This window comes from Ornithodoros turicata, chromosome 1 (genome assembly GCF_037126465.1).
Source record: "Ornithodoros turicata isolate Travis chromosome 1, ASM3712646v1, whole genome shotgun sequence".
Taxonomy (NCBI): Eukaryota; Metazoa; Arthropoda; class Arachnida; order Ixodida; family Argasidae; genus Ornithodoros; species Ornithodoros turicata.
In genome coordinates this window covers 126820716-126842697 of record NC_088201.1, presented here as the reverse complement: position 1 = coordinate 126842697, position 21982 = coordinate 126820716, and the positions used below count along the sequence as shown (strand labels likewise).

Here is a 21982-nt window from a genome sequence, read left to right as displayed (position 1 = left end):
CCTACCTGTAAAAATGACTTGTAAGCTGTGACTACTTCATGAATAAGGATGCGTTGCTCGATAAATGCAACGTCTGAATACACTGAAGCATACTTCAGTTGTTATAGGGTGATTTCACGCCGGATCAGGCAGCGTGGTCCGGTCGACCTCTCCATTTTTTTTTTCTTTCAAACATACGCGGTGTCCCAGAAAACCTGTGATTGAATTCTAATAAAAAACTACTCCATCTAGAATCGTGCGGTCACCGGCATTTGCCCTTACTAGGTTTTTGCCACCTCCTGATGTGCATGTCCAGTTTAAATATGTAAATTTTTGCTAAGTGAACTCGGAAATTTGCCAAGTTGATGATGATTAGGATTTTAATGGCGGAAAGGCAACTTGAAATTTTCCAAGTAAAGGCCACTTTTTTTACCCCACCAACATGAAGAGCGTGCCGCATTTACTCAAATTCATGACAAATAGCCGAACATCATGCTTCTCGTGGCACTTGAGTGTAACACGCGAGGTCTTTTTGAGCGCAATCGCTGTCAGTCAGTGAGCATGACTTTCGGCTATTTTTTTCCGATATGATAGCTCCTGAATATTCCTGTCAATTGCCATTAATTTGGGGAAATTCTACACGCTCTTCACATTGGTGGGGTAAAAATGTGACCTTTACTTGGCAAATATCCGAGTTTAGTTCGCAAACATTTACATAATTAAACTTAGGTTACACGACATTCACACCAGGAGGTGGAAAAAAATCTAGTAAGAAGAATTGCCGTTGACCACATGATTCTATGTGGCGTAGTTGTTTTAGTAAAATTGAATGACACGTTTTCAGGGACATCCTGTATATTAAAGTCTCGTCCCTACGATCCACATTGGCGCTGAAAGTTGTTGAAAATAATTGGTGGTTATTTTTTAATGAATTATCATTCAGATGTGGGCATTTTGACCATGTTGCGCTTCCACGCTGTTTGACGCCACCTATCGTCTATTTCACATATGCAGCTGATTCTTTTTTTTTTTTTTTTTTCACATACTGTCTGGTGTGGGTAAAATTGCATTCTAAGTTCTGAAGATCCTAAGGTTTGCCATTGAGGAGATAAAAATAGCACATTTGCCTCTTTTGTAAAATATGGTACGTTTTGGGAACCTCACAACTCGGCCCCCAGTTGTGATACCCAAAGCTGGTACTGGATATCTGAGTGACAAAATTAACATTGATGTCAATTGTGAATTTATTTCGTATGCGGACGATACAAGTGTGTTTTTCAGTAGGTCTGATATTGACGTAATAGCCACTACTGCTAACGAGATGCTTTGCAACTTGGAAAATGAGTTAATTGAAACACTTTACGCATTAATAGTAGTAAAACTAAAGAAATCATATTTCAACCAAAAAAGAAGATTGTTAGTCTAAATAGAGATAGTATATCTTAATGCTCCTCTTGATATTGTAAAATGCATCAAATGTTTCGCTGTGATCTTTAACGAACTGTTGCTATGGGATGAACACATTGAATACGTTCAGAATAAACTGTGCAAAAGATTAGGTATGAGGGCAAGGCATAGACCCATGTTTCCTGTTCGAATTAAGCTACTACTATACCGTTTACTGTTTATGTCTCGCCTAAACTATTGCCGTTTACTCAGGGATACGACAATTAAAAGTAATCTGAATAGGCTTTTACTAATGTAAAATAAGATAATTCGTACCGTGGCCAATATTGGTTATTGTTACTCTGTGAAAGCATATTTTAAACAGTTTAATCTTGTAAGTGTATTAAATCTATATTGCTTAATATATATGCAAAAAAGCCTAAATTTTCTTATCTATTTACATTACAATCAAATGATTTGCCTTAATATTCGGCAAAAACAAAAATGGAAGCTTCCTCGTTTACTTAGAAATTAGATTGTATCTCATTACGGCCGATGTCTCAATACGGCCGATAATCCTTTAATCCGCAAGTGTCTCATTACGGCCAAAGTCTCAATACGGCCGAAGGTAGTCTCATTACGGCCGAAGATGTCTCATAACGGCCAAATGTCAAAATGTGTATTGTAACCTGCATTGATAGGCAAGGTTGCAGCCAGGTATGGATATACATTCAGCAGGGCCTAAGCCATCCAGTGTGCCCTTAGGGCCCTTATCATATTTATATACACATATTGCGAGACAAACGGTATGTCATCATACCACAGCAGAATGCAACATATTGTGTAATGTGTACTCCCACAAGGTAGTGTTGATGTTGCAGTGAAGCTGGCTACTATGTGGAGTTAGCTACTTGTAGGATCTAGATGAATATCGGCTTTGTTGTGACGTTTTTGGAGTCATCCTACAGTCACTGGCCAAGAAGGAACACCTATCTCAGTCGATGTCAGTTTATTTCCATTCGCCTTACAATGGTGCAATTCTTGCTTCTGGAATTAGTAAACCTTCAAGTAGCAAAGAGCAACCATGAATAGGTTAGAATATTTAAAAAAAAAAAACAGGTGACTCTACATGGCTGGTTTTAATGTGCACAAGCTGCATACGTGTTGATATGTGTCTGTTATTTCATACAAGGCTAACATAAATCGTCATCTAGACAAAAGAATGACAAGCCTTAAAAATGTGACTTCCATGTAAACACATAGCATGATCATGAGATGAATTTAGTTTCATCAGTTCATTCCCTTAATGGAAACATGTGAATATCAAATAGTGATACATTACAATTCATGAAATGATGCATGCATAACTTTCCTTTTCTGGTTTCTTTTTTATAAAAGAAGTGCGCGAAATAACATTCGTGCACTACTTCAAAATTTCTCACTTCACAACGGAACCCTATGATGATCTTAATAGCTCACCTCCTCGGCCATGACTCCCTGAGCAGCAACATTCTATTAGCCATGGTGTTGTTGTTTTTCTTATTCGGAATCCTTCGTGTAGCCACATACCATGACTGGAATGGAAAAAATAGCTATAAATAACAATGTATTTGAATGACTTCCTCTTGAAGTATTTATTCTAATCAAATATGGTTTTGTGCCTAGCATGGTGCGCGAAGGCACATAAGTACAACATTTGCAGACGTTCAACGTAAGCAGTTCAAGGAGGTCAATTCAAGTATGCAGACTTGTGCTTTTATTTTTGAACAAATACGACGACAAATTTCAAGAAATGAAATATGGCTCACAATGATAAATGCTGCTGTTCGGTGATGCATTATCGGTATCTTATCGTCTTCGAATAAATTTGTTGTTCCTAAACGCGCAACCAACTAGAAACGGCGCAAATCTACGAACAGATACCGAGCTACCCCTTACAAAAATGAACTTTTACTTTCTACAGACTTCTTGTGTATGTTTTCTTTCCTAATTTGACAGGCTGTTGACTTTGACTTTTTGTTGAGTAAGGCAACAGACATTCCTGTTAACTGTGAATGTACAACCTGTTGAATGCATTTCTGTGTACTTCCTAGAAATGTAATCCACAGGTGTCTGTGTTGAAATTTTGTTGACATGCCAAATTCTTTGATTACGTGCAAGATTTTCAACACGGGCTGCTCCGTAGTGGCAATAATGTTCAAATATGTTGGAAGGGAGTTGCCTCAGGACAGAAGCCGCCGATATTTCGAACAGAGACTGTTCTTCTTCTGGACTTCCTTCAAATATGTTGTCACCTTGATACTCCAATAAGTTTACAGTATTTGAGAATGAGACAGTAGGAAGCAGAAGGAGGCCGTAAGAAGCAAAATTTAATGTTGGCAGAGTTATATATATATGTATTTACATTGCTTGGCTTTAGCAATAATGCACACAAAAATTTGTCATGGAAGACATCGCATAAATGGTGAATAGAGCAGGATGATGAAACTTGTGAAAGGTGCATGGTCAGGTAGCCTCAACAACAAGATTATCCTGCAATGCACACAAGTATATTGACCTGTCAATGGCCAAGGCAATGCATTTTTCGGCTTGTGACGCATCAATCACGAGAACTTCTTCAGATTGTTCGACACATGCAAAGCTGTCTATGCGGAAGTCATTGTGCAGAACATGAAGCAAAGTTTGCTTTGTCCGGAAAACTTGCAATTTTAACATTACCGGAGCCGTTCTTGCTTCTACCGGAGCCGCACTTCTTTCCTCACAAACGTATATTTCCAAGATCTGTCCAAACCTCTCTCCAGCCCTGACATAAGAATTCGATCGCCGTGATTTATCCAATCGAGGAACACAAAAGGTGAACGGGCCACGAGTGAACTTTCTAAAAAATAGCTTTCCACGCAATGCCTTCCCTTTGCCATATAGTACAATGTTACTGGAACCACGAATTTTCTTGTGGGGCTTGTATGCCTTCAGTAACTCATCAAGCAGAGGCTTGGCACAACTTGAGTCACGGTGCACTGGGAGGTTCGACAACTTTCTTGATATCTTTTTCATAAACAAATATCTTTCAGCAATATGTTCCGCGGCGTAGCGTGTTCCATGCACCAGATTAAGCAGCCGGCCGTTCATGTTTTCGAACGTGAATGTGGAGTAGTTCCACAAAGATCCCCAGTTCTTCACACACTGCACTAAATGGATCATTAGGTGTGTGTTGTATTTCATGTGCTTTTTACCATACAACTTTTGGTATTCCGTCAGGAAGGATACCATGTGTTTTTGCAGGTCGGCCAGCTGTCCAAGAGGTACATCCTTTCTAAGTAGATGATGCATGATACACACAAAACGGAGCCAGTTCTTGTAATACTTTCGGGGTAAAACGCCCTTGAGTACCAGTGGTGAAAAGTAAAGCAGAAAATTGCGCCACTCTGACGCTTTCCAATATTTCCACTTCTTGACTGACTGGGGTAGACGCGATAGTTCCCATACTGACTTCAAGCTCCTAAGTCTTCCGTCAATTTCATCTAGTCTTCCACCCAAGTGGTAGGGATGTCTTGCTTTGTTGCTGAACCATATGGATGCCGTGCTTCGAACAAAACCAGCACAGACGGCGTGCATGTAATCCACAACACACCCTGTCACAACGTCGAAGAAGGTTAGCAGGAACAGGATGTTGTGCCCCTTGATGCCATGAAAAGGCTGCCCTTTTGCCTCTGCAATTTCAGCGTTGTGCATGACACTTTCCTGCGTCCTTGGACGAGGCAGATTATTTGTAATGGGGTAAACCCTCGCATGGCCGCTCTGAACCTCTACCACTTCCCCTTTGTGTTCACACCACAAGCAGCCATACTTTCCATTGAACTGGGCCATGTTTAATATCTGGCACCGTGCCACACTATCGACTGTGCAGGGACCAGGGAAGACTCTTGTTGTGTGTTGACCACCAGATTTGCTGGTCCAAGTGAACCCAGATGATGAAAGGTTGTTCACTGTGTCAACAAAAGGTCTTAGAAAGCACTGCAGATGCGGTTTGCCACTTCCAAACCAGAGGCCCGCCAGTAGCACATTCTGAGTCCGCAGTCTATACGGGAGCTCGTTCACTTGCACAAATAACGGCCATATGGAGTATTGTGATGATTCGAAAACTGGGGCACCATCTGTGTTCCACGTTATGGAAATATCGTTCTCTGATATGGGTAGCGCACCATATGAAGTGCTGTTGGTGATGTCTCCAACGTCGTGTTGTGAGGAGTTACGTGACAGCAACACAGACTCATTTGTACTCATCAGGTACGCCAGTTGAGCCTGCAGGTCGAAGGTTATGAAGTACTGTCCACTCCGGAGCTTCTCCCGAGAGTCACATGGCTCGTTGCACATAGAACAATTAAGTACACGGTCTGGGCCACTGCAGTCCTCTTCCTTCCCCACGTATGCTCCACATGCAGCACACCAAAAGTTTGCAGATATTGAACTTTTTGCATCATCAAATTCCTTGAAGAACAGATACTTAGTCAACGGCAAGGTGGTACCCGTTGGCAGATGCGCTTCTAATACCTTCAGGAGGCTTTCTGTTGCTTCTTTCGATAACTGGTACCGAAGCGAATGCGCCATGATGAGGAGTAGACTTTCGCTGCGGGAAATCCGTGCGCCATCATAAAGCAATTCATCCTGCAAGAACAACAATGAAGAAATGAAGCCGTGTTTGCCCAGGTTATATGCTCGTGTACTGCACTTCGCCCCAAGTAATATTAAATTGCTGACTGTCTCGGGAGAAGTTGATGTACATGCGTGTTCGAAATTCAGCTAGTTCTTACATTGGCACTTACATTGCCTGGTGTTTCCCTATCAGACTCTTGTGTTTCGTCGTCACTGTCAGTGAAGTCGGAGCTGTCGACATCGGAATCTGTCTCATTTGAAGAGTTCGAGGTCTGGGCAAAAGCTCGACCTTCGCGGTCTTCGCAACTGTCCAAGGAACTTGTTTCCGCAGAGTCACCGCCCCCATCGCTGCTAACACCATCATTACAGAAACGGCCATCATCGTCAATTCTCGGCTCCGTGGTAGCAGCAGCAGCCTCCTGCTGACGAAACCTCTGGCTTTCTTCTCGCAACTGTAGTCTATAGTTGGTTGTTCGCGGGAGACTTACGCTCGTGTCGTACAGATACTTGCATCTCTTCGGCTGTGACGCCATGCTGGCGCACTTGCAATATCTTAGTTCGGGACGGGAAGCACACACAGCACCAGGGCACAAGCTGCTCACATCACCAGAGATCCCGCATGTCGTCGTTTCTAGATTCGAGCTGGTTGGACTACATAGTATCTGTGTACAATGTTCACTCACGCAAGAGAAAGAGACAACAATGGAAATCGCTAATGGCATAAGTTTGCAAAAACAAGAAACCGAAACTACAACTGGCGATGATTGTTGCAATCATCGCCAGTTGTAGTTTCGGTTTCCGGGGATCGTAACTACAAAAAAGAAAAAAGAAAGAATCACACACGGACTCTATTCATAACCATAATTTCCTCTTAGTTTTAAACGCTTGAATCTTTCATCAAATCTAGCTGGTAATGGATAACAACAAATATTTGTTCTGAATTGTCGTTGCAACAGCAGATCGCATTGCGTCGCTTCGTGCGCGCTACGATTTTCCCGCCGTGCAGCTGTGCAGCTGTGGTTGCGATTTTGATCTCTCGGCTTTTTCGTTTTGGTGTATCAAGTGAGCTTTTAAGATGATGCACGTGATTGTGAAGTGGCCGGACACTATACTGTTTGACGTGTACCCTATCAGTGCACTTTGCGACGCTGAGTTGCAACGAAACCTGTTAGAGAATCTCAAAAGCGTTTCTGAACTGAAAGGGCAGTTGGTTGAAATCAAGTGGCATGCAAAGAAGCACCCGTCGTCTGGTTACATATTAGCTGCAGGTAAGTGCTTACTTCTATCTTGAAAGCTATCTGCCGATAGCGTTTTTTCTGTCCTGTTTATGACGAAATTCATGCGCGACGCCTCTTTGTCTTACTAATAGACGCTGGTTATCAACGATCACGGCGTCATGCTTGTGTAGTACTATAGAAAGATCACACTTATTCCATGCAGGTTCACAAAGCGAGATGGAAAGAAAACGGCATCGGAATGCGAAGGCACTGCAAGTGGCAAGAGAAATCAGTTCCATCACCGTGAGTTTCACTCAATTCCAACTAAACAAAACTGCGGGGCCTTCTGTTGGCAGGCAGCGAGCTTACTCTTCTGCGGACGTCAGATGTATTGATCAATCTAGTTAGGGTGTTCGTGCCTCAGCTTAGTTACTGTTGGGATTGTCGTTACTGTTACAAATTAGCGTTCGTATTTTTGCCGTGTTGGTAATGGGTGAGCGCGCTTGGAAACAGAAATTAAGAGGAAGCCCGCAGTGTTTTGTGATCGCTTTCATGGCTTTGACATGCGGAGAAGGCTCGTTTCACCCTGCCCTGTTTGCAAAATTCCAGTGCTCCCAAGTTTAGCTTGGGAAAGTTTGCCCCTTCACCTAGAGCTATTGTGTCAGTGATTGCTTGACTCGTTCTAGCATGAAGCTGAGAAGGATAGCTGCCAGGACTGTGAAAAGCTGAAAAGACAGCTGAAGGGCGCAGAGGAGGGGCAAAAGGCAAATGCAGAGGAACGTGACCAGCTAAAAAGAAAATTGGAGGACTCGGAGGAAAAATACGGTATTGTATGGGAGGGCCAACCAGCCTGTTCCTAAATACTGCTTTTCTAGAAATGGGACGGATGCTAAGACGCATGAAGAAGATTGTGAGCCAGATGGAGCAGCTCTTGCCCAATCCGACAGCAGAAGCCAGCAAGGTGAAAAATTGCTTATCCTCATCGTTGTTGTCTCAATGCCATATACAGCACACTGTAGTCATAAGGGACGCATATGCAGTGGCGTAGCCAGACTGCCAAGGTAGGGGGACTCGGTACGAACTCTCCCCCCCCTTGTTGATCCTGTGTGCGACACACACACATGCCTGTGCACACTGCAAAGTGCGGATGAACAAAAAAAGTTTATTTGGACTTTCGCAATACGATTACATGTAGGCTGCCATGACCAATGAGGTGGTGTCACGAGATTGGAAGTATTTTGAAAAGCTCATATTTGCACGATTTGCGTGGGTCGGTCCGTGGCAGGTAGGGGGGGGGGAGGGGCTAGCCCCCCCCCCCCCTAGCCCTCGCGTGGCTACGCCACTGCGCATATGTGTGATAGCATGGCACTTGGTGCAGATATCGAGGTAATGATTACTGTCCACTCATGGTACTTATCATAGGACCACGTGAAGAGATCAATAACTCATTCAGGCGCATCCACTTGCAGGTTGACATGGGATGCGGAGTGCTCGTGGATGCAACCACTCTTGCAAGAATCGAGTCTCAATGTGGAAACTCTGCCAACAGATATGCACGGGTGCTATTGAGCAATGTCTTTGGACGGGAGAACCTTATTGGGAAGTCGCTCTACGGAGTGCAATCGAATGCCAACAAGGGCAGTGATGCAAAGCCACCATTGGACCGTGAGAAGCTGGATGCTGTTCTTGGTACGTAGACTCACTTCTGTGAGGCCTACAATGGTGAGCCGATGCTGTCATTACCTCCCCCTACACCCAGTACGTAACCTAGAGTAGTAGACTTCCTCTGATACAAGTTGAGAACCGATGAAAAAAGATGGGATGACAAAGTTGCCCATAATGCGACGATCCGAGGTAGTCAAGATACTGAGAAACACCGTCACACCCTGCAAACACTTACAAATGGCTTCGGGGGATTCAACTCGACATTTGTCGAACAGCCATTACCATTTCCACGAATCAAAAATAATATATCACAACATGACAGTAGCGTTGTTGCCTCAACGAGCCACGCTGAGTGCGGGACATAAACAGTCATAGCTTGGAGCACCGTCAGTGCTAAATGTTTTCAACTGGGCCATTTTTTCAGCAACTGAATGCTTCATTGATATAATTGAGAATCTAGGCCATTGGGTAGGGTACCAGGGGTAGCCTTGTCTAAATGGAATTGAGCCGGTTAGTAAACTTCTAGAATAAAAAAAAACACAAAAAAATGCTGTGACCGGTATGCCCAACACGTTGCACAATGACCTGTCCCATTCGGTTCTCCTACCCTGTGTTGTACTGAACCGCATGAAATAGTTGTACCACTTAACAGCAGATACATAAATTACGAGATACACTGTACTGTTTTATGAACTGCATTAAATAGTTGTACCACTTAACAGCAGATTCATAAATTACGAGATACACTGTACTGTCTTTATGAACTGCAAAGAATAGTTCTACCACTTAACAGCAGATACATAAATTACGAGATACACTGTACTATTTTTATTTTTGTTTTGTATATTATAACACTGGCTTCGCACATTAATTGTACCTCTCACATTTGTGCTTCTTTTTGCTAGCACAGTACACGTAAGTAGAAAGACAGCTTCCAAATACTTACATTGCTTAGGTGACAGCTAGAGACTCCCTGCACTAATTTTCGGTGCAAGCAATAGGCCTGTCTTCCAATGGAATGCATACTTCTTGCAACTTCTTTTTGTTTCTTCTTCTTTTTCACGTTTACTTCCACACTTCAACGTGGTTAAGTGACACATTGCAGTGCTGTTGTTGTCATTTAACATTCACTAATGCCTTATTCTTTGCAGGTTACACATGTCAGAAATTCCGCCAGCCTGTGGGGCCCATCAAGAACAGCCTAGCAGCAATGCTTAGTAAATTGTCGAGGGCACAGAACTGAGAAAGGAATGTTTCTCCAACACACCTGTGATAATGCTGTGATAACGCCATCAATATAGTCATTTTGCTCGTTTGGAGTCTACTGTTCTCCTTTTAGCTGCATGCATGATACAGAACACAATTGCAGTTGGTTTTATTCAGCAATGCTCGTGTGCATGGCAAATGCTATGAGCAGCGGCAGCTGAGTCAACAGTTAGTCAACAGAGAAATTGAAAACATATGTTACATATGAAAGTCACAGGAAATGTGTGGAAAGGATATGCAAAGTCTACAGAAAAACCTGTTACCTTTCTGTGAAAGTGTCTACAAGACTTAAAGTTCCATAAGTCAACATAAAATCAATATCTGATGTAAACATGAGGTCAATAGAAAGTCTACTGAATGTCTGTGTTCTCTGTTGACTAAGTTCTGTAGAACGAAAACAAAAGGTCAACAGCCATTTTTGTAACAAGACTTACACATGAAGGTCACAGGAAATATGTGTAAAGTATATGGAGAGTCTACAGAAGGACCTGTTACCTTCCTGTGAATATGTCAACAAGACTTAAAGTTCCATAAGTCAACATAAAATCAATATGTGAGGTAAACACAAGGCTAATAGAAAGTCGACTGAATGTCTGTGCTCTCTGTTGACTGAGTTCTGTAGAATGGAAACAAAAGGTCAACAGCCATTTTTGTAAGGGACATCTATTACAGCCACTTCGATTGTTTTGATTCAGTCAAATTACTCGTATGAGGATGCAACTACGTGTGGACAGCACATAAAGGGCGACCCGCATTTCACGTTTTCTCGACGGCAAAGCGTCGACGTGGACTCCGAAAACAATAGGCGCAGACCAGTTTCGCCGACGTCTGCGGTGAGTAGATCTGGACGGTTGACGCCGGAAGTGACGCTTCTTTCCTGACCAATTGGGTGTCTTGCCGGAAGCTGCCGCCTGTACAGCTAGCTATCATGGCGTACGGCGTACAGTTGTGTGCACCGGGGGTTTCATTTACCATGTTCGTGGGGGCAAAATGAAACAGACAAGGGATATAGCGTATGAACTGAAATTGAGGGACGCAGGAACATTCCTCTTCTGCAACTAACAAAGGCAAGTCGTCCCAGTTGCAAAACAGATTGTTGCGATGATTGTTTGCGATGGAGACAAGAGAGTCACTCGGAGAATACGTGTTTTTTATTATGTCGCACTCAACAAGCAACTGAAGCCATCTTCCTGAAGCTTCCCATCCGTTCTTGGGCTCCCCGAGGTTGGGGTGCAGGAGGAGCCACCGAGTCGGCCGGCACATCTGGACGGAAGCCTCAGGCGCTACACGCTCCCTGTATCCGGAAGAGCCTGATGTTCATTATATCACTGTTCTCGGATTGTTGTTGAGCTGTGACAAAACTAAAAGCTTTTCTTGACAACATCTGTATTCTTTTTGCAATCTCCTCTCCTCAGCCTGGCCTCTCGATGTCAAATAAAGTACTCATTGCTGGTTCTAAGTTTCTGTCGTCTGCTTCGTGTCGTGTTTCCTTCGTCTTCGAGGAGTTGGGATGGTTTCATCAGGAATGTCAAAAGCGCTCTTAAATGAAAAGCTAGTTGCTGAAGTGCACATGCGGAGGCCTCTATGGGGCATGAGATGTCGTGAATACAAGGACCCGAAGAAAAAACACCTCTTGTTGATTCAAGTTGCCGAAACGCTCAACTGGAACGGTAATGTAATTCTAAGCTGCTTTCACTGTAAAACGCACTGATAAGTGCGAATCTGAAAATTGAACGCGGTTCAATTAATGACATTGCTCCCATTTTTGCTCACGTTACTCCCCGTACAGTCACTCAAGTTCAAAACAGATGGAAGAGCCTACGAGACGCATTCGCGAAACGACTCAAAGCTATATTGCAAAAGAAGAGTAGCGGCGCAGGCTCGGGAGATATAGAAGGAGTGGATGCAGACAACGACGACTCGACACATTTTAAGCAGCTATACTTCCTTAAAGACATATACAACACCAGGAGGTAAGCAAGTGGGCACTGTGGTGCTTTTCTACATTCCCCTCCTTGTCTTTTTTTCTTTTCTTTTTCTAGTTTTGAACAGGGATCGGCAAAAATAAATTTTGGTGGATTGAAATACTTGGCATACTTTGCAAGTGCAATATTTAAATGGAAAATGTGAATGCATTATTTAAATGCCCTAAATGGTGGTAGTGGAGAGCTCGCCGTTGTCGGCCTCAGGAGGTGGGCAATGTTATCACTAACGCTCTGGGGGAGTGTGCATCCCGGGCAGACTTCTAAGGGAACTGTGCCAACATATGTCTAAATACTTTCATAAATACATCGAATGAGCACAAGATCAACGTGGACTGAGCAACGGTTTGTATCGGTATTCAAAGACCGTTACAAAGTAAGAGCATTCCCGCATCATGGTGATTTTAATGATTAAATGATTTTGTCATCCATGCAGCTCCTGTTTGATCAGACAATGTTGTCAGACTGCTGACAGAAGTGCGGTATCCACGTAGGCCCGAACCAAATTTCTAAAAGTGTACTAATCTTCCAAATCAGGTTAATAACCTGTAGCCTCTGAGCAACATCTCGATCACAACAGTACACGCAGCTGTGAAATTTTGAACCATGCGCATTTGATATATGCACATTTGAAGTATTTAAACAAACAAATACTCAAAACATGTATTTAAAATAGATATGTTTGTCCCTACTATATTTAAATACAAGATTATGTACATTTAATCATATTTTAAATAGTATATCTAGTAATATGTATATAAATACTACCCATCCGTGGTTTTGAACGTCAGGCTCCTATGCTGTGTTCGTCCTTGTGTTTAATTGCGTCATCCAAAACCATGTTTCCTCACATGGTTTCCCAGATTGCGTCCATTTCAGTCATCATGCTTTCTATCCAGAACATCTGGAAATGTGCAGATGTGTCCCCTGCCTGCATCTAATAGCAGTGAGACAGCACAGTCAATAATTGATAATATGATGACAGAATCCCACACAGATTTTGTTTGCCTCTCGGGATTGACCTCCTATTGCACATCACCACCTGCAACATCCCTTTTGTTACCGCATGCCCCGCCTTCCCCAGTTGCTCAAGCTTCACCTGATGTACCATGTGAAGGTGATCCGACACGACCCTGTGAGACCCAGCCTGTCACTCCACTTCCCCATCCTTCACCCTCCCAACCAAGAAGAAAACGTACCAGGAACTCAAATGACCATGAAAGGCTTGATGCTGAACTGCGTCTCACTGATCGGCGCAGCAGACGCCCGACGAACATGAGAGCCTCGGAAACATAATTGCAGAAGGCGCGCGACGCTGCCGACGGGAGTATTTTCATTGTTTGAGAATTGAATTGCTGGATGTTCTCCACAAGTATGAAGAAATGAGCTCGCAATAAACAGTAATCTGCGCTGTGCAACCGCATGTTATTTCAGAAGTAGACAAAAATGTACAAACTGTAAAGGAAATTGTGGGATAAGATGTTTAACATGATACAGTATCAACAATATATACAGCTAAGTTGGTGTATTCCAAATACACAGTCAATGATGCATCACAAAAAATGGGGAGTATTAGGACTATGTGTTTAAAGAAAGGTTCGAGCTACTGAACATCTGTACAACATATCTAGAGCACTGCATACAATCATATGTCCATGGTATAGTAATATATACATATATTCTGTGTAATTTCCCCCTGTACAGACAGAATAAAGCTGTACGTAGCAGCACTGATGCCATTTTCGCAGGTGGACATCCTGTGGGAGAACACATGCAATTACTGGGTTCACCTAAAATTCCCCCAAAACGTAAGCTAATTCATAAATTTTAGGTAATTAGTTCGCAAGTTATGCTTTCCAACAGGATGTCCGCCAATCTTCCACATGCTATAGGGCACCGAAACGGAAACAAAACAAGAAATCAGGTGCAAATGAAAGGATTGACTATGAGCTTAGGATAATCGATGCACAGCTTCAGGAGAAACCAGGTTAACATGACAGTTTTGGGAAGTTGATCGCAGAGGCCATGCGTTGGTGCTGGCGATAACACTTATATAGCTTAAGATGCTAACTGCTCGAGGTTCTCCATGAAGAAATGACTTGGCAATAAATATTTCTCAATGTTGTACAACAACATTTTGTTTTACCATTTGACAATAATGGGTAAACATTCTAACATTACTGATGAACATTATATACAGTAGACTGAGTACTTTGAAAGATGCAGTTGATGATACATGACAAAAAGTGATTAGCAGCAGTTTAAACTGAGAGCTTTCTATGCAACAGTTACAAAACTACATAAATTACTTGACTTACAAAACTACAAAGTAAAATTTGAAAGTTGGAAATTTTATGTAATTAATGTGTGTATGCAAATGAGCACCTCATTACACAGTTAATGGTCGGTGTCACAAGGATGATGAATAAGAAAAGGATTTCAACAGCAGCGCCTATTCAGGGATAATTCATCAGGCGACCCTAGTGGAACAACCCTCATGACACACAAAATTTATACAATAGTAATATACAAAACATATAGAACACACAACCATATTCACAATCTATAACTATTGACATCTATTTTCATCTAACAAAAGGAGTCACTATGCATATGTACACTAGGGTTGCCACCTTTTCCGGCCAGTCAATGCTGAACATAGAAGGGGGGGGGGGGGCAACGCAGTGGGCTTTGTGTATATAGACCTTTGAATCAATACGATGTATGAAAAGTTTCTTTTAACCAAACGTTGCTTTAGTTATCTCAAACTACAAATAACTGGGCGTCAGGCTGAAAACCAGTAGAGGTCGATGGTAGCCCAGTTGAGGACGACGAGGAGGACGATGAGACGAGCGGGGAACTCGCGTGCAGAGCGGAGCTACGTCTGTCTGGAGCTGGTGCGAGCGGATGTTCTGTGATGATAAAGCGTTCCTGGTAAGTGTCTTCGATTGGGCTACACTTTTTGAACTGGTGCAAGTAGTGCAACTTCTGCCATTCGATTCGGCGAAGGTGCCCCCCCCCCCAGCCTTTGCACTACACTTTCTCATTCGATTCAAAAAAGTGCCGCAGGAGTGCAGCACGAGTGCAGGAAAATGTTGCACCTCCTCATACCACCGTGCAGCGTTCCGTGCAACTCAGTAGCAGATGACAACATGGCGGCTGCGTAAAATAAAGCACTGAAAAGAAAACTGTAGCTTCACGTTCTTTTTTCAATTTAATCTGCCATGTGTCCCCCGGGCAGATATTGCACACCGAGCGGATATTGGTGTGTATTTAGAGTGACACAATAGTGTGAAACGTCAATCCGTCAAGTTATCCCCGTGCCGTTGTTGTGGTGAATTGATGTTGAATTTATGTGCAAGACAGTCCATGCAAGTGCTCTGCAGTCTGATAGATGCAACGATGGAGTCGTCTGCGTTGTGTCGTGTTTCCTTTCGTGTCTCCGTGCTCAGGCTCTTTCAATATGGATGTGCCATTCGCATTGGTAAGCGCAAGTGCACGATTCCAATTGTGAAGTGGTAATAAAATGTTGTCTTGTGTAATAAATAAAATAAAATAAAAAATAAAAGTGTAATAAAACAGTTGTCTCTGTATTGTATCTCATGCACACAAATACGGGTACGTCAAGTTCTTCTCAAAAGGGCAGAAGCCATTCACGAAAGGTGGAGTAAGTACTTCCTTACAAGGTCTGCATGCTCCCTCGTTACGGGTAGAAATATGCCACCAAGGTACAGCACCAATGGTAGTAGAGATGCTCACCATTTCGGGTAAAAAATTATCTTCCAATAAGGGAGAACAGTTCTACGGACGGTAGAACTGCCTTCTGAGAATGGCAGAATATTTAGCTTCAAGACTGAGACATATTTCTCGTCCTTGGGGTAGACATGTCTCCCATGTGGAGAGAAAAGATAAACTCCCCGAGGAACAACACTTCACCATGCAGGGGAAAGAATTTCGCCACGAAGAGGGTAGAATTGTCTACACACTCTGGGATAGAACTGTTCTACCAATGTGGTATAAATGAAGGGGTAGAAGGGGTAGAAGAAGTGTTTCTACCCCTCACTTTCTACACCAAAAGGGTTGAGAATCTGTAACAAGCAGAGTTGTACACGTTACTCGAAAAAAGTAATTGATTACAATTACTGTTACTACTGCGCTAAAAGTAATTCTTTACCGTTACAAAGTACTTCATCGAAAATGTAATACGTTACCGATTAAAAAATGTAACGCGTTACTTTTCCCGTTACTTTTAAATTGTGGGCCATAGCAAAGCCAACAAGCCTGCAGTGAATGCAACCATGAAGCTCTTGTTGCAAATTCTAATATGAGACACCAACATACTTGATAAGTGAAATTCACAAATACATTTGAAAGCAACATACAAAACGCATACACGGGTTTATTACAGATTTATGTACACATTTAAAACAACATCGAAAATCTGCATCATTTTATTACTATTGTTATGTTCAAACCGTACAATTTATCAATACAGTCACCTATTTTACTGTTGCTCCAGTAGGTCGCGGTATAAGAGATTATCATATTACTGTGGTGTGCATGGAACACGTGTGGACTAGAGATGGACATCACAGTGACCTCTGCGTCATTGCTTCAGTTGAACTCGTGGTGGAACAGAAAAACAGATTGGCTTGCTGGAAAGAGTTGCCATTGTTGACAGAAGGTTAAAAAAGTAATCGATTACTCAGTAATTGATTACTGAAAATTGTAATCAGATTACTTGGAAAATTACTTGCTCACAAAATTAATTGATTACGTTAAAAATTACTGAAAAACTAATTGATTACTAGTAACGCAATTACTAGTAACGCGTTACGTACAACTCTGGTAACAAGACACTTCTACCCCAAAAGGTAGAAAATTACACCTTTTTTTCTTAGAGTGCAGTAACTGTGTGGCTTGCAAAGTGCTACACAAATATGCATAAGTATTCTACATGAAACAGTACAAAACCATACAACTGAGGTACTGCTATGCCGCCGTAAAAGTGTTTACAAGCAACATGTAAAAGTAATTGTATATCTAGAACTTTGCAAAAATATATGCATTACCTGGCCCGGCTCAACCGTAAGTTGAAGACCCTCTTTTCTGTAGGCAAGCCGAGGCCTGGGTAGGGCCTCAGAAAATCGTGTCGTAGCTGGAACGCCTCATCCCCAATAAACACGTGGGAAGTCACCAGGTCGCTTCCAGGCAGTTTCTTCAACCATAGGGTGTCCAAGGTGCCGCTTTCAAGGCGGTGGCCATTTGGAGGTGCCTTGAACACTCCAGAATCACTTTGTCGTCCCTCGGCGCCAACATCAATCAGGACAAACCTGTAGCGGCTCTCTACGACAGCCATGAGGACTATCCCCCCTAGGAAAATGTCCCCTAGACGACAAGAATACCTTAATAAATATGCACACAAGTAGCAACAGAGCTATGCGACACAGCTATGACATTCTGTATGTGATATTCAGAGAACAAAAAAAATTGGGTTACATCAACTGCGTCGCAAAGTGATATACATGAACACCTCTTTTAATGTGTATGTAAATAAGGCGTACAAAGCACAATGTTCCAGTATGCGGATGACAAAGTTGTCATTGTTGACAGAAATAATTATCGAGATACTGCATCGCACATTCGACGCAAACAGCAGCCATGAAATGGTAGAATCATACAAAATATTTGTTAACCTTTAGATACAAGTTGTATGTTCTAGGAGTTCGAAAAAAAAAAGATTGTTGAGAACCACTGGTCTACTTCATAATGCAAGTTACAAGTTTGTAACAATTATTGCCCCAATATCTTGTGGCTGACTGGTATGGCCAACAAGCCAATAGGCTAATGCTGCATATGCTGAATATTATAACATTTAAGTATGAATAAAAAAATGCTACGTTACCTTGTAGTTGTAGTACTGGGATCCAGTTTTTTTCGGCGCAACAATTCTGACGTGCTTGCCGTCAACTGCCCTAGACAGTTTGGAAACTGCCAGCGTTCATCAAAGCCTCTCTCATTGCCTGCCCATTATGCAGGACCTGGTGGCTGTTGAGCAAAATGCACAAGTTATATTTGCATTCTGTGTGCATGTGCACATGATCATGACTAGTTGCTGATCTATACCTTCATGTACAGGTCCCTCAGTCTTTCCCAGAGAACATTGCAAGTTAAGTGAATAGCCTCTCGTGCAGTTTCAAGTCCCACTCTGAAGGCCATTGGTATATCCTTAAAATCTAAGCCGGATGACAGGTACCTGTGAAAGAGACAAAGAAGTCCTGAGATGCCAGTTCACCTGCCTCATTCTACCTAAAAGCTTGAGAGTATAGTGAACCACTGCTGAGCGAATTAGTAATAATAATAATAACGCTTTTTTATTGTGTGCCCAAGAACAGCCTCGAGGGCTTTGGTGTTGGTGTATGCTCACAAAGTTCTACATAAGGCCTAAAGACGACACATGCCCAGGAAACGGACAATACAAACACAGCTTACGTAGCACACACATAGTTCACAGAACATTTATGCAATAATGTTGGTGGATAGATTGCTTATATCTAAAATTACAGTCAGATCTTAAGTAATACATTGCACATTACAGATATGTGGAGCTAGGAATAAATTAATAAATTATAAGTAAATGATCGTAGACATTATATGCAATAAGAAAAACTGCAGGATGTCCGGGAGAAAAAAAAAGTTGGGTGCTTCCACAACGATACGCATAAAATGGCAAAATGCAGAGATCCTAGCAACTGTGGGACAGTCAATTTGTGAATGCATGCACTTGTATAAGAAAGTGGCATCGGTAATGTCGCGATGAGTTGAAAGGGGAATGAGGCCAACGTGGCGGAGCAGTTATTCAAAATTGTACAACTGGAGTCCCCGGGTGTGACGGAAATATAGATAGTGCAAAATATGAATCCCTTTCTTTTGGACGGCTTCGGTGAGAGTCCAAATTATAGCACAGGAGATGACATTTGTGCTGGAACTGTAGTCATAACAGATTATGTTAGTTTTACGAGAGAAAGACATAACCTTGGTTTTGGCTGCGTTGATTACAAAGTTATTCGAGGGCACCAGTGGATGCAGTTATGCTTATACATGTTATGTGCAGTTCGAAGGGTACATCGCCCCTTCCTGTTACCTCAATGAAAATGCAAGTCGCTTCCCTGCAGAGGTGGGCTTTTCGCAGATCATCTTCGGCCAACTTGGGCAGCATGTCGAAAACTTCGGGATCCATGCGGAAGTACTTATGAAAGTAGCTGTTGTCCCTGCTCTCTCTCAGTTTTCGCATCTGCAAAAGTAAAGCGCTTTACGTTGTCAACGTAACACGGTGTCACTGCACCTACAGTCACCATATATTGCGCTTAGCTTGGCTCATGTAGTGACTGCAAGCGCAAAGTGCAAGAACGCAAACGTACGCAAAGTGTACGCTCGCGATAGCGCATACTGGCATCGAAGAATATCAAATGATACTCGCTGCTGTGTGGAATTCACTCTCAGTGTTCCTATCTTCCCAAACAGGTCAAACCCACCAGTTCATCTTGCGCAAAAGCTCCTTCTTCTTAAGAAGAAGCACTTTCTTTTTCAGAAGTAGCAACTTTCGGTGTTCATCCATCGCGGTGATAGCGGCAGTGAACAGGGAACTGAAGCGGAAATTCAAGCGATACACGGGATCAAGTTTCGTGTTCATTGGCTTTTGTTGCCAAGTTATGTGTCTGGAGTATTTTGTGCTATATTCTACACCTAAAACCTCAGTTCTCCGTCGCCTACGTTCTTCTTGTTAACTTTCGCGACTGAAAACTCCGCAAGAGGTTCTGAAGGCCACGCCGCCGAACATAGCCGACGCCGCTCGAGGAGCCGTCGTATGCGGGTGGACTCGGCGGTTGTCCGTCGTGGTGACGTCACGACCGCGGAGTTGGGCGCTTTTCCGTCGAGAAAGCCGTCGTATGCGGTTCCCGCTTTATAATTCACCAGAATTCCTGCTTGACTTGGTCTTGGTGAACACTGCGCGATATAGGTTGGGACTGTGGTGATTCATTCAACTCGGTTTTCACCGGAACAACACGCGCTGCTCGAAAGACAACGACGGAAAATAGAGAGTCGCTATAAAGTCCGCAATTTGCACATTACAGCACTACAAATCGATATGTGAACACGTCGTAAACTGCAGCTCCTGGCTCACACAAGAAACGAAATACCCAACGTTGCTAGACACCATCTGAACTCCGAAGTGAGAGTAGCAAAACAACAAGATATCCATGACGAGAATTCAGGGACACTACACAGAAAGCCGGCTTCGCGGGATAGCAGATAACTATGCAAGGAAGCCAACTTGACAGATTTGCACGAGGATATGGGAGGAGGAAAAATTCGGGGAAGGACGAGGAGGAGAGATAAGAAATAGAACTTTTAACGGTCATCTGCACGGCAACGATACCGTGGGCACGCGGGGCACACACGAGAGCTCGTGCTCAGGTAAAAAAAAAAAATGCAACACGTGCCTCAGAAATTGAAACATGCATCAACCGAAGCAGCACAATGTACTGAAAGTCGAGTGCAATAGGGGTGGACGGTATGTATCTTATCAATGTTCTTCAGCTTCACGAGCCTGTTCAAGGCCTTCCACCTAACCGTCCACCCCTATTGCACTCGACTTTCAGTACATTGTGCTGCTTGGGAAGCCTTTGTGTTGGTTGAATGTTGTTGCGAAATCAAAAATCACGCTACAGAAGCTCGTGAAGCGAAATGATTGGTCCGCGTGAGAATGGCACGATCTTAATATTAATAATTGGTGGCGCCGACTATGATCATGAGCGACGCCACGGTACATACACTGTTAGAAGAAAAGGTATATAAAAGGTATAAAAGAGGTATAAATAAGGTCTAGAGTACGACATTTATACCTCATCACCACTGTCTATACCCTGTTTAAACCATGTTTAAGGTATAGATCACTGATTCTATACCTTCCACGGCAGCTGAGGGTATAAAAAAGTACTTCTATATTACGTTTATACCTTCAGCGTTTTGTATACCTTTTCTCCCACAACATCTGGGATCACATTAATTTGTGACGGCGACTATATCATCTCAGTCAAACAATAAGTTAATTTAAAAACATAGTCAGTAATACAGTAGGATTCTAATTATATTGGGTAGTGACATCTGGAAGCCAATTATTTGATCCCAAAATAAATAAATTTACACGCCCTCACTTCTTAAGTTGCTTTCCGCGCGAAGGATGGTCTCCACCATGTGTAGCCGCGATACGTTGTATATGTATCTGTTCTCCAGCAAATGCCAACTGCTCCTGGAAATATTTTTCCTAATATTTGTTGGCGTAGCTTCTTGGTTTCCAATGTAATGCTAGTTGTTACTTAATTTATTTCCTCTCCGATTCACATCCATGCTTTGTGAGTTTGTGCGCGAGTGTCTCCAGGTATTTTCTTTTTTGTTATCGTTCGTTTGGTCCTTTTTTTTTTTCTCGATATTTGTGGAAAGCTGCGCTGGGACTGGGAAGCCGCCAGTCGGATATGACGCTGAAACAAATCGAATATTACCGCTTTCTTCAATTATACCACAAAGCCCTTAAAAATATACCCTCTAGGAGGTATATGTTTATACTCTGAGGAGCAAATAATATGCCTTCAGGGAGGTATAAAGATAGTATACCTTGAGGAAGGTATAGCGTTTATACCTCAAAAGGTACAAATTTTTCTAACAGTGTAGATTGGTCTATTTGTTTAACAATTTAAGAACAACAATTTCATGATGCAAAAGCAGCTATGGCCTTAATGTAACCTTTAGTGGAAATTAATATATACGTGAAAA

At 42.6% G+C, this 21982-nt stretch overlaps 1 protein-coding gene across 1 annotated transcript; it reads left to right on the top strand.

Annotated features, from left to right (window-relative positions):
- Positions 1-7065: 7065 nt before the first annotated feature.
- LOC135385029 (uncharacterized) lies at positions 7066-10143 on the top strand. The gene is made up of 6 exons (XM_064614207.1): positions 7066-7286; positions 7459-7538; positions 7922-8060; positions 8111-8196; positions 8705-8924; positions 10052-10143. The coding sequence occupies exons 1-6, from the start codon at positions 7094-7096 to the stop codon at positions 10141-10143; spliced, it is 810 nt and encodes a 269-aa protein (XP_064470277.1). The 5' UTR covers positions 7066-7093.
- Positions 10144-21982: the final 11839 nt, after the last annotated feature.

Coding starts and splice junctions, on each gene's coding strand:
- LOC135385029 (XM_064614207.1), top strand. CDS start 7,094: ATGATGCACGTGATTGTGAAGTGGCCGGACACTATACTGTTTGACGTG. Junction 8,197..8,704: donor CGACAGCAGAAGCCAGCAAG/GTGAAAAATTGC, acceptor ATCCACTTGCAG/GTTGACATGGGATGCGGAGT. Junction 8,925..10,051: donor GAAGCTGGATGCTGTTCTTG/GTACGTAGACTC, acceptor TATTCTTTGCAG/GTTACACATGTCAGAAATTC.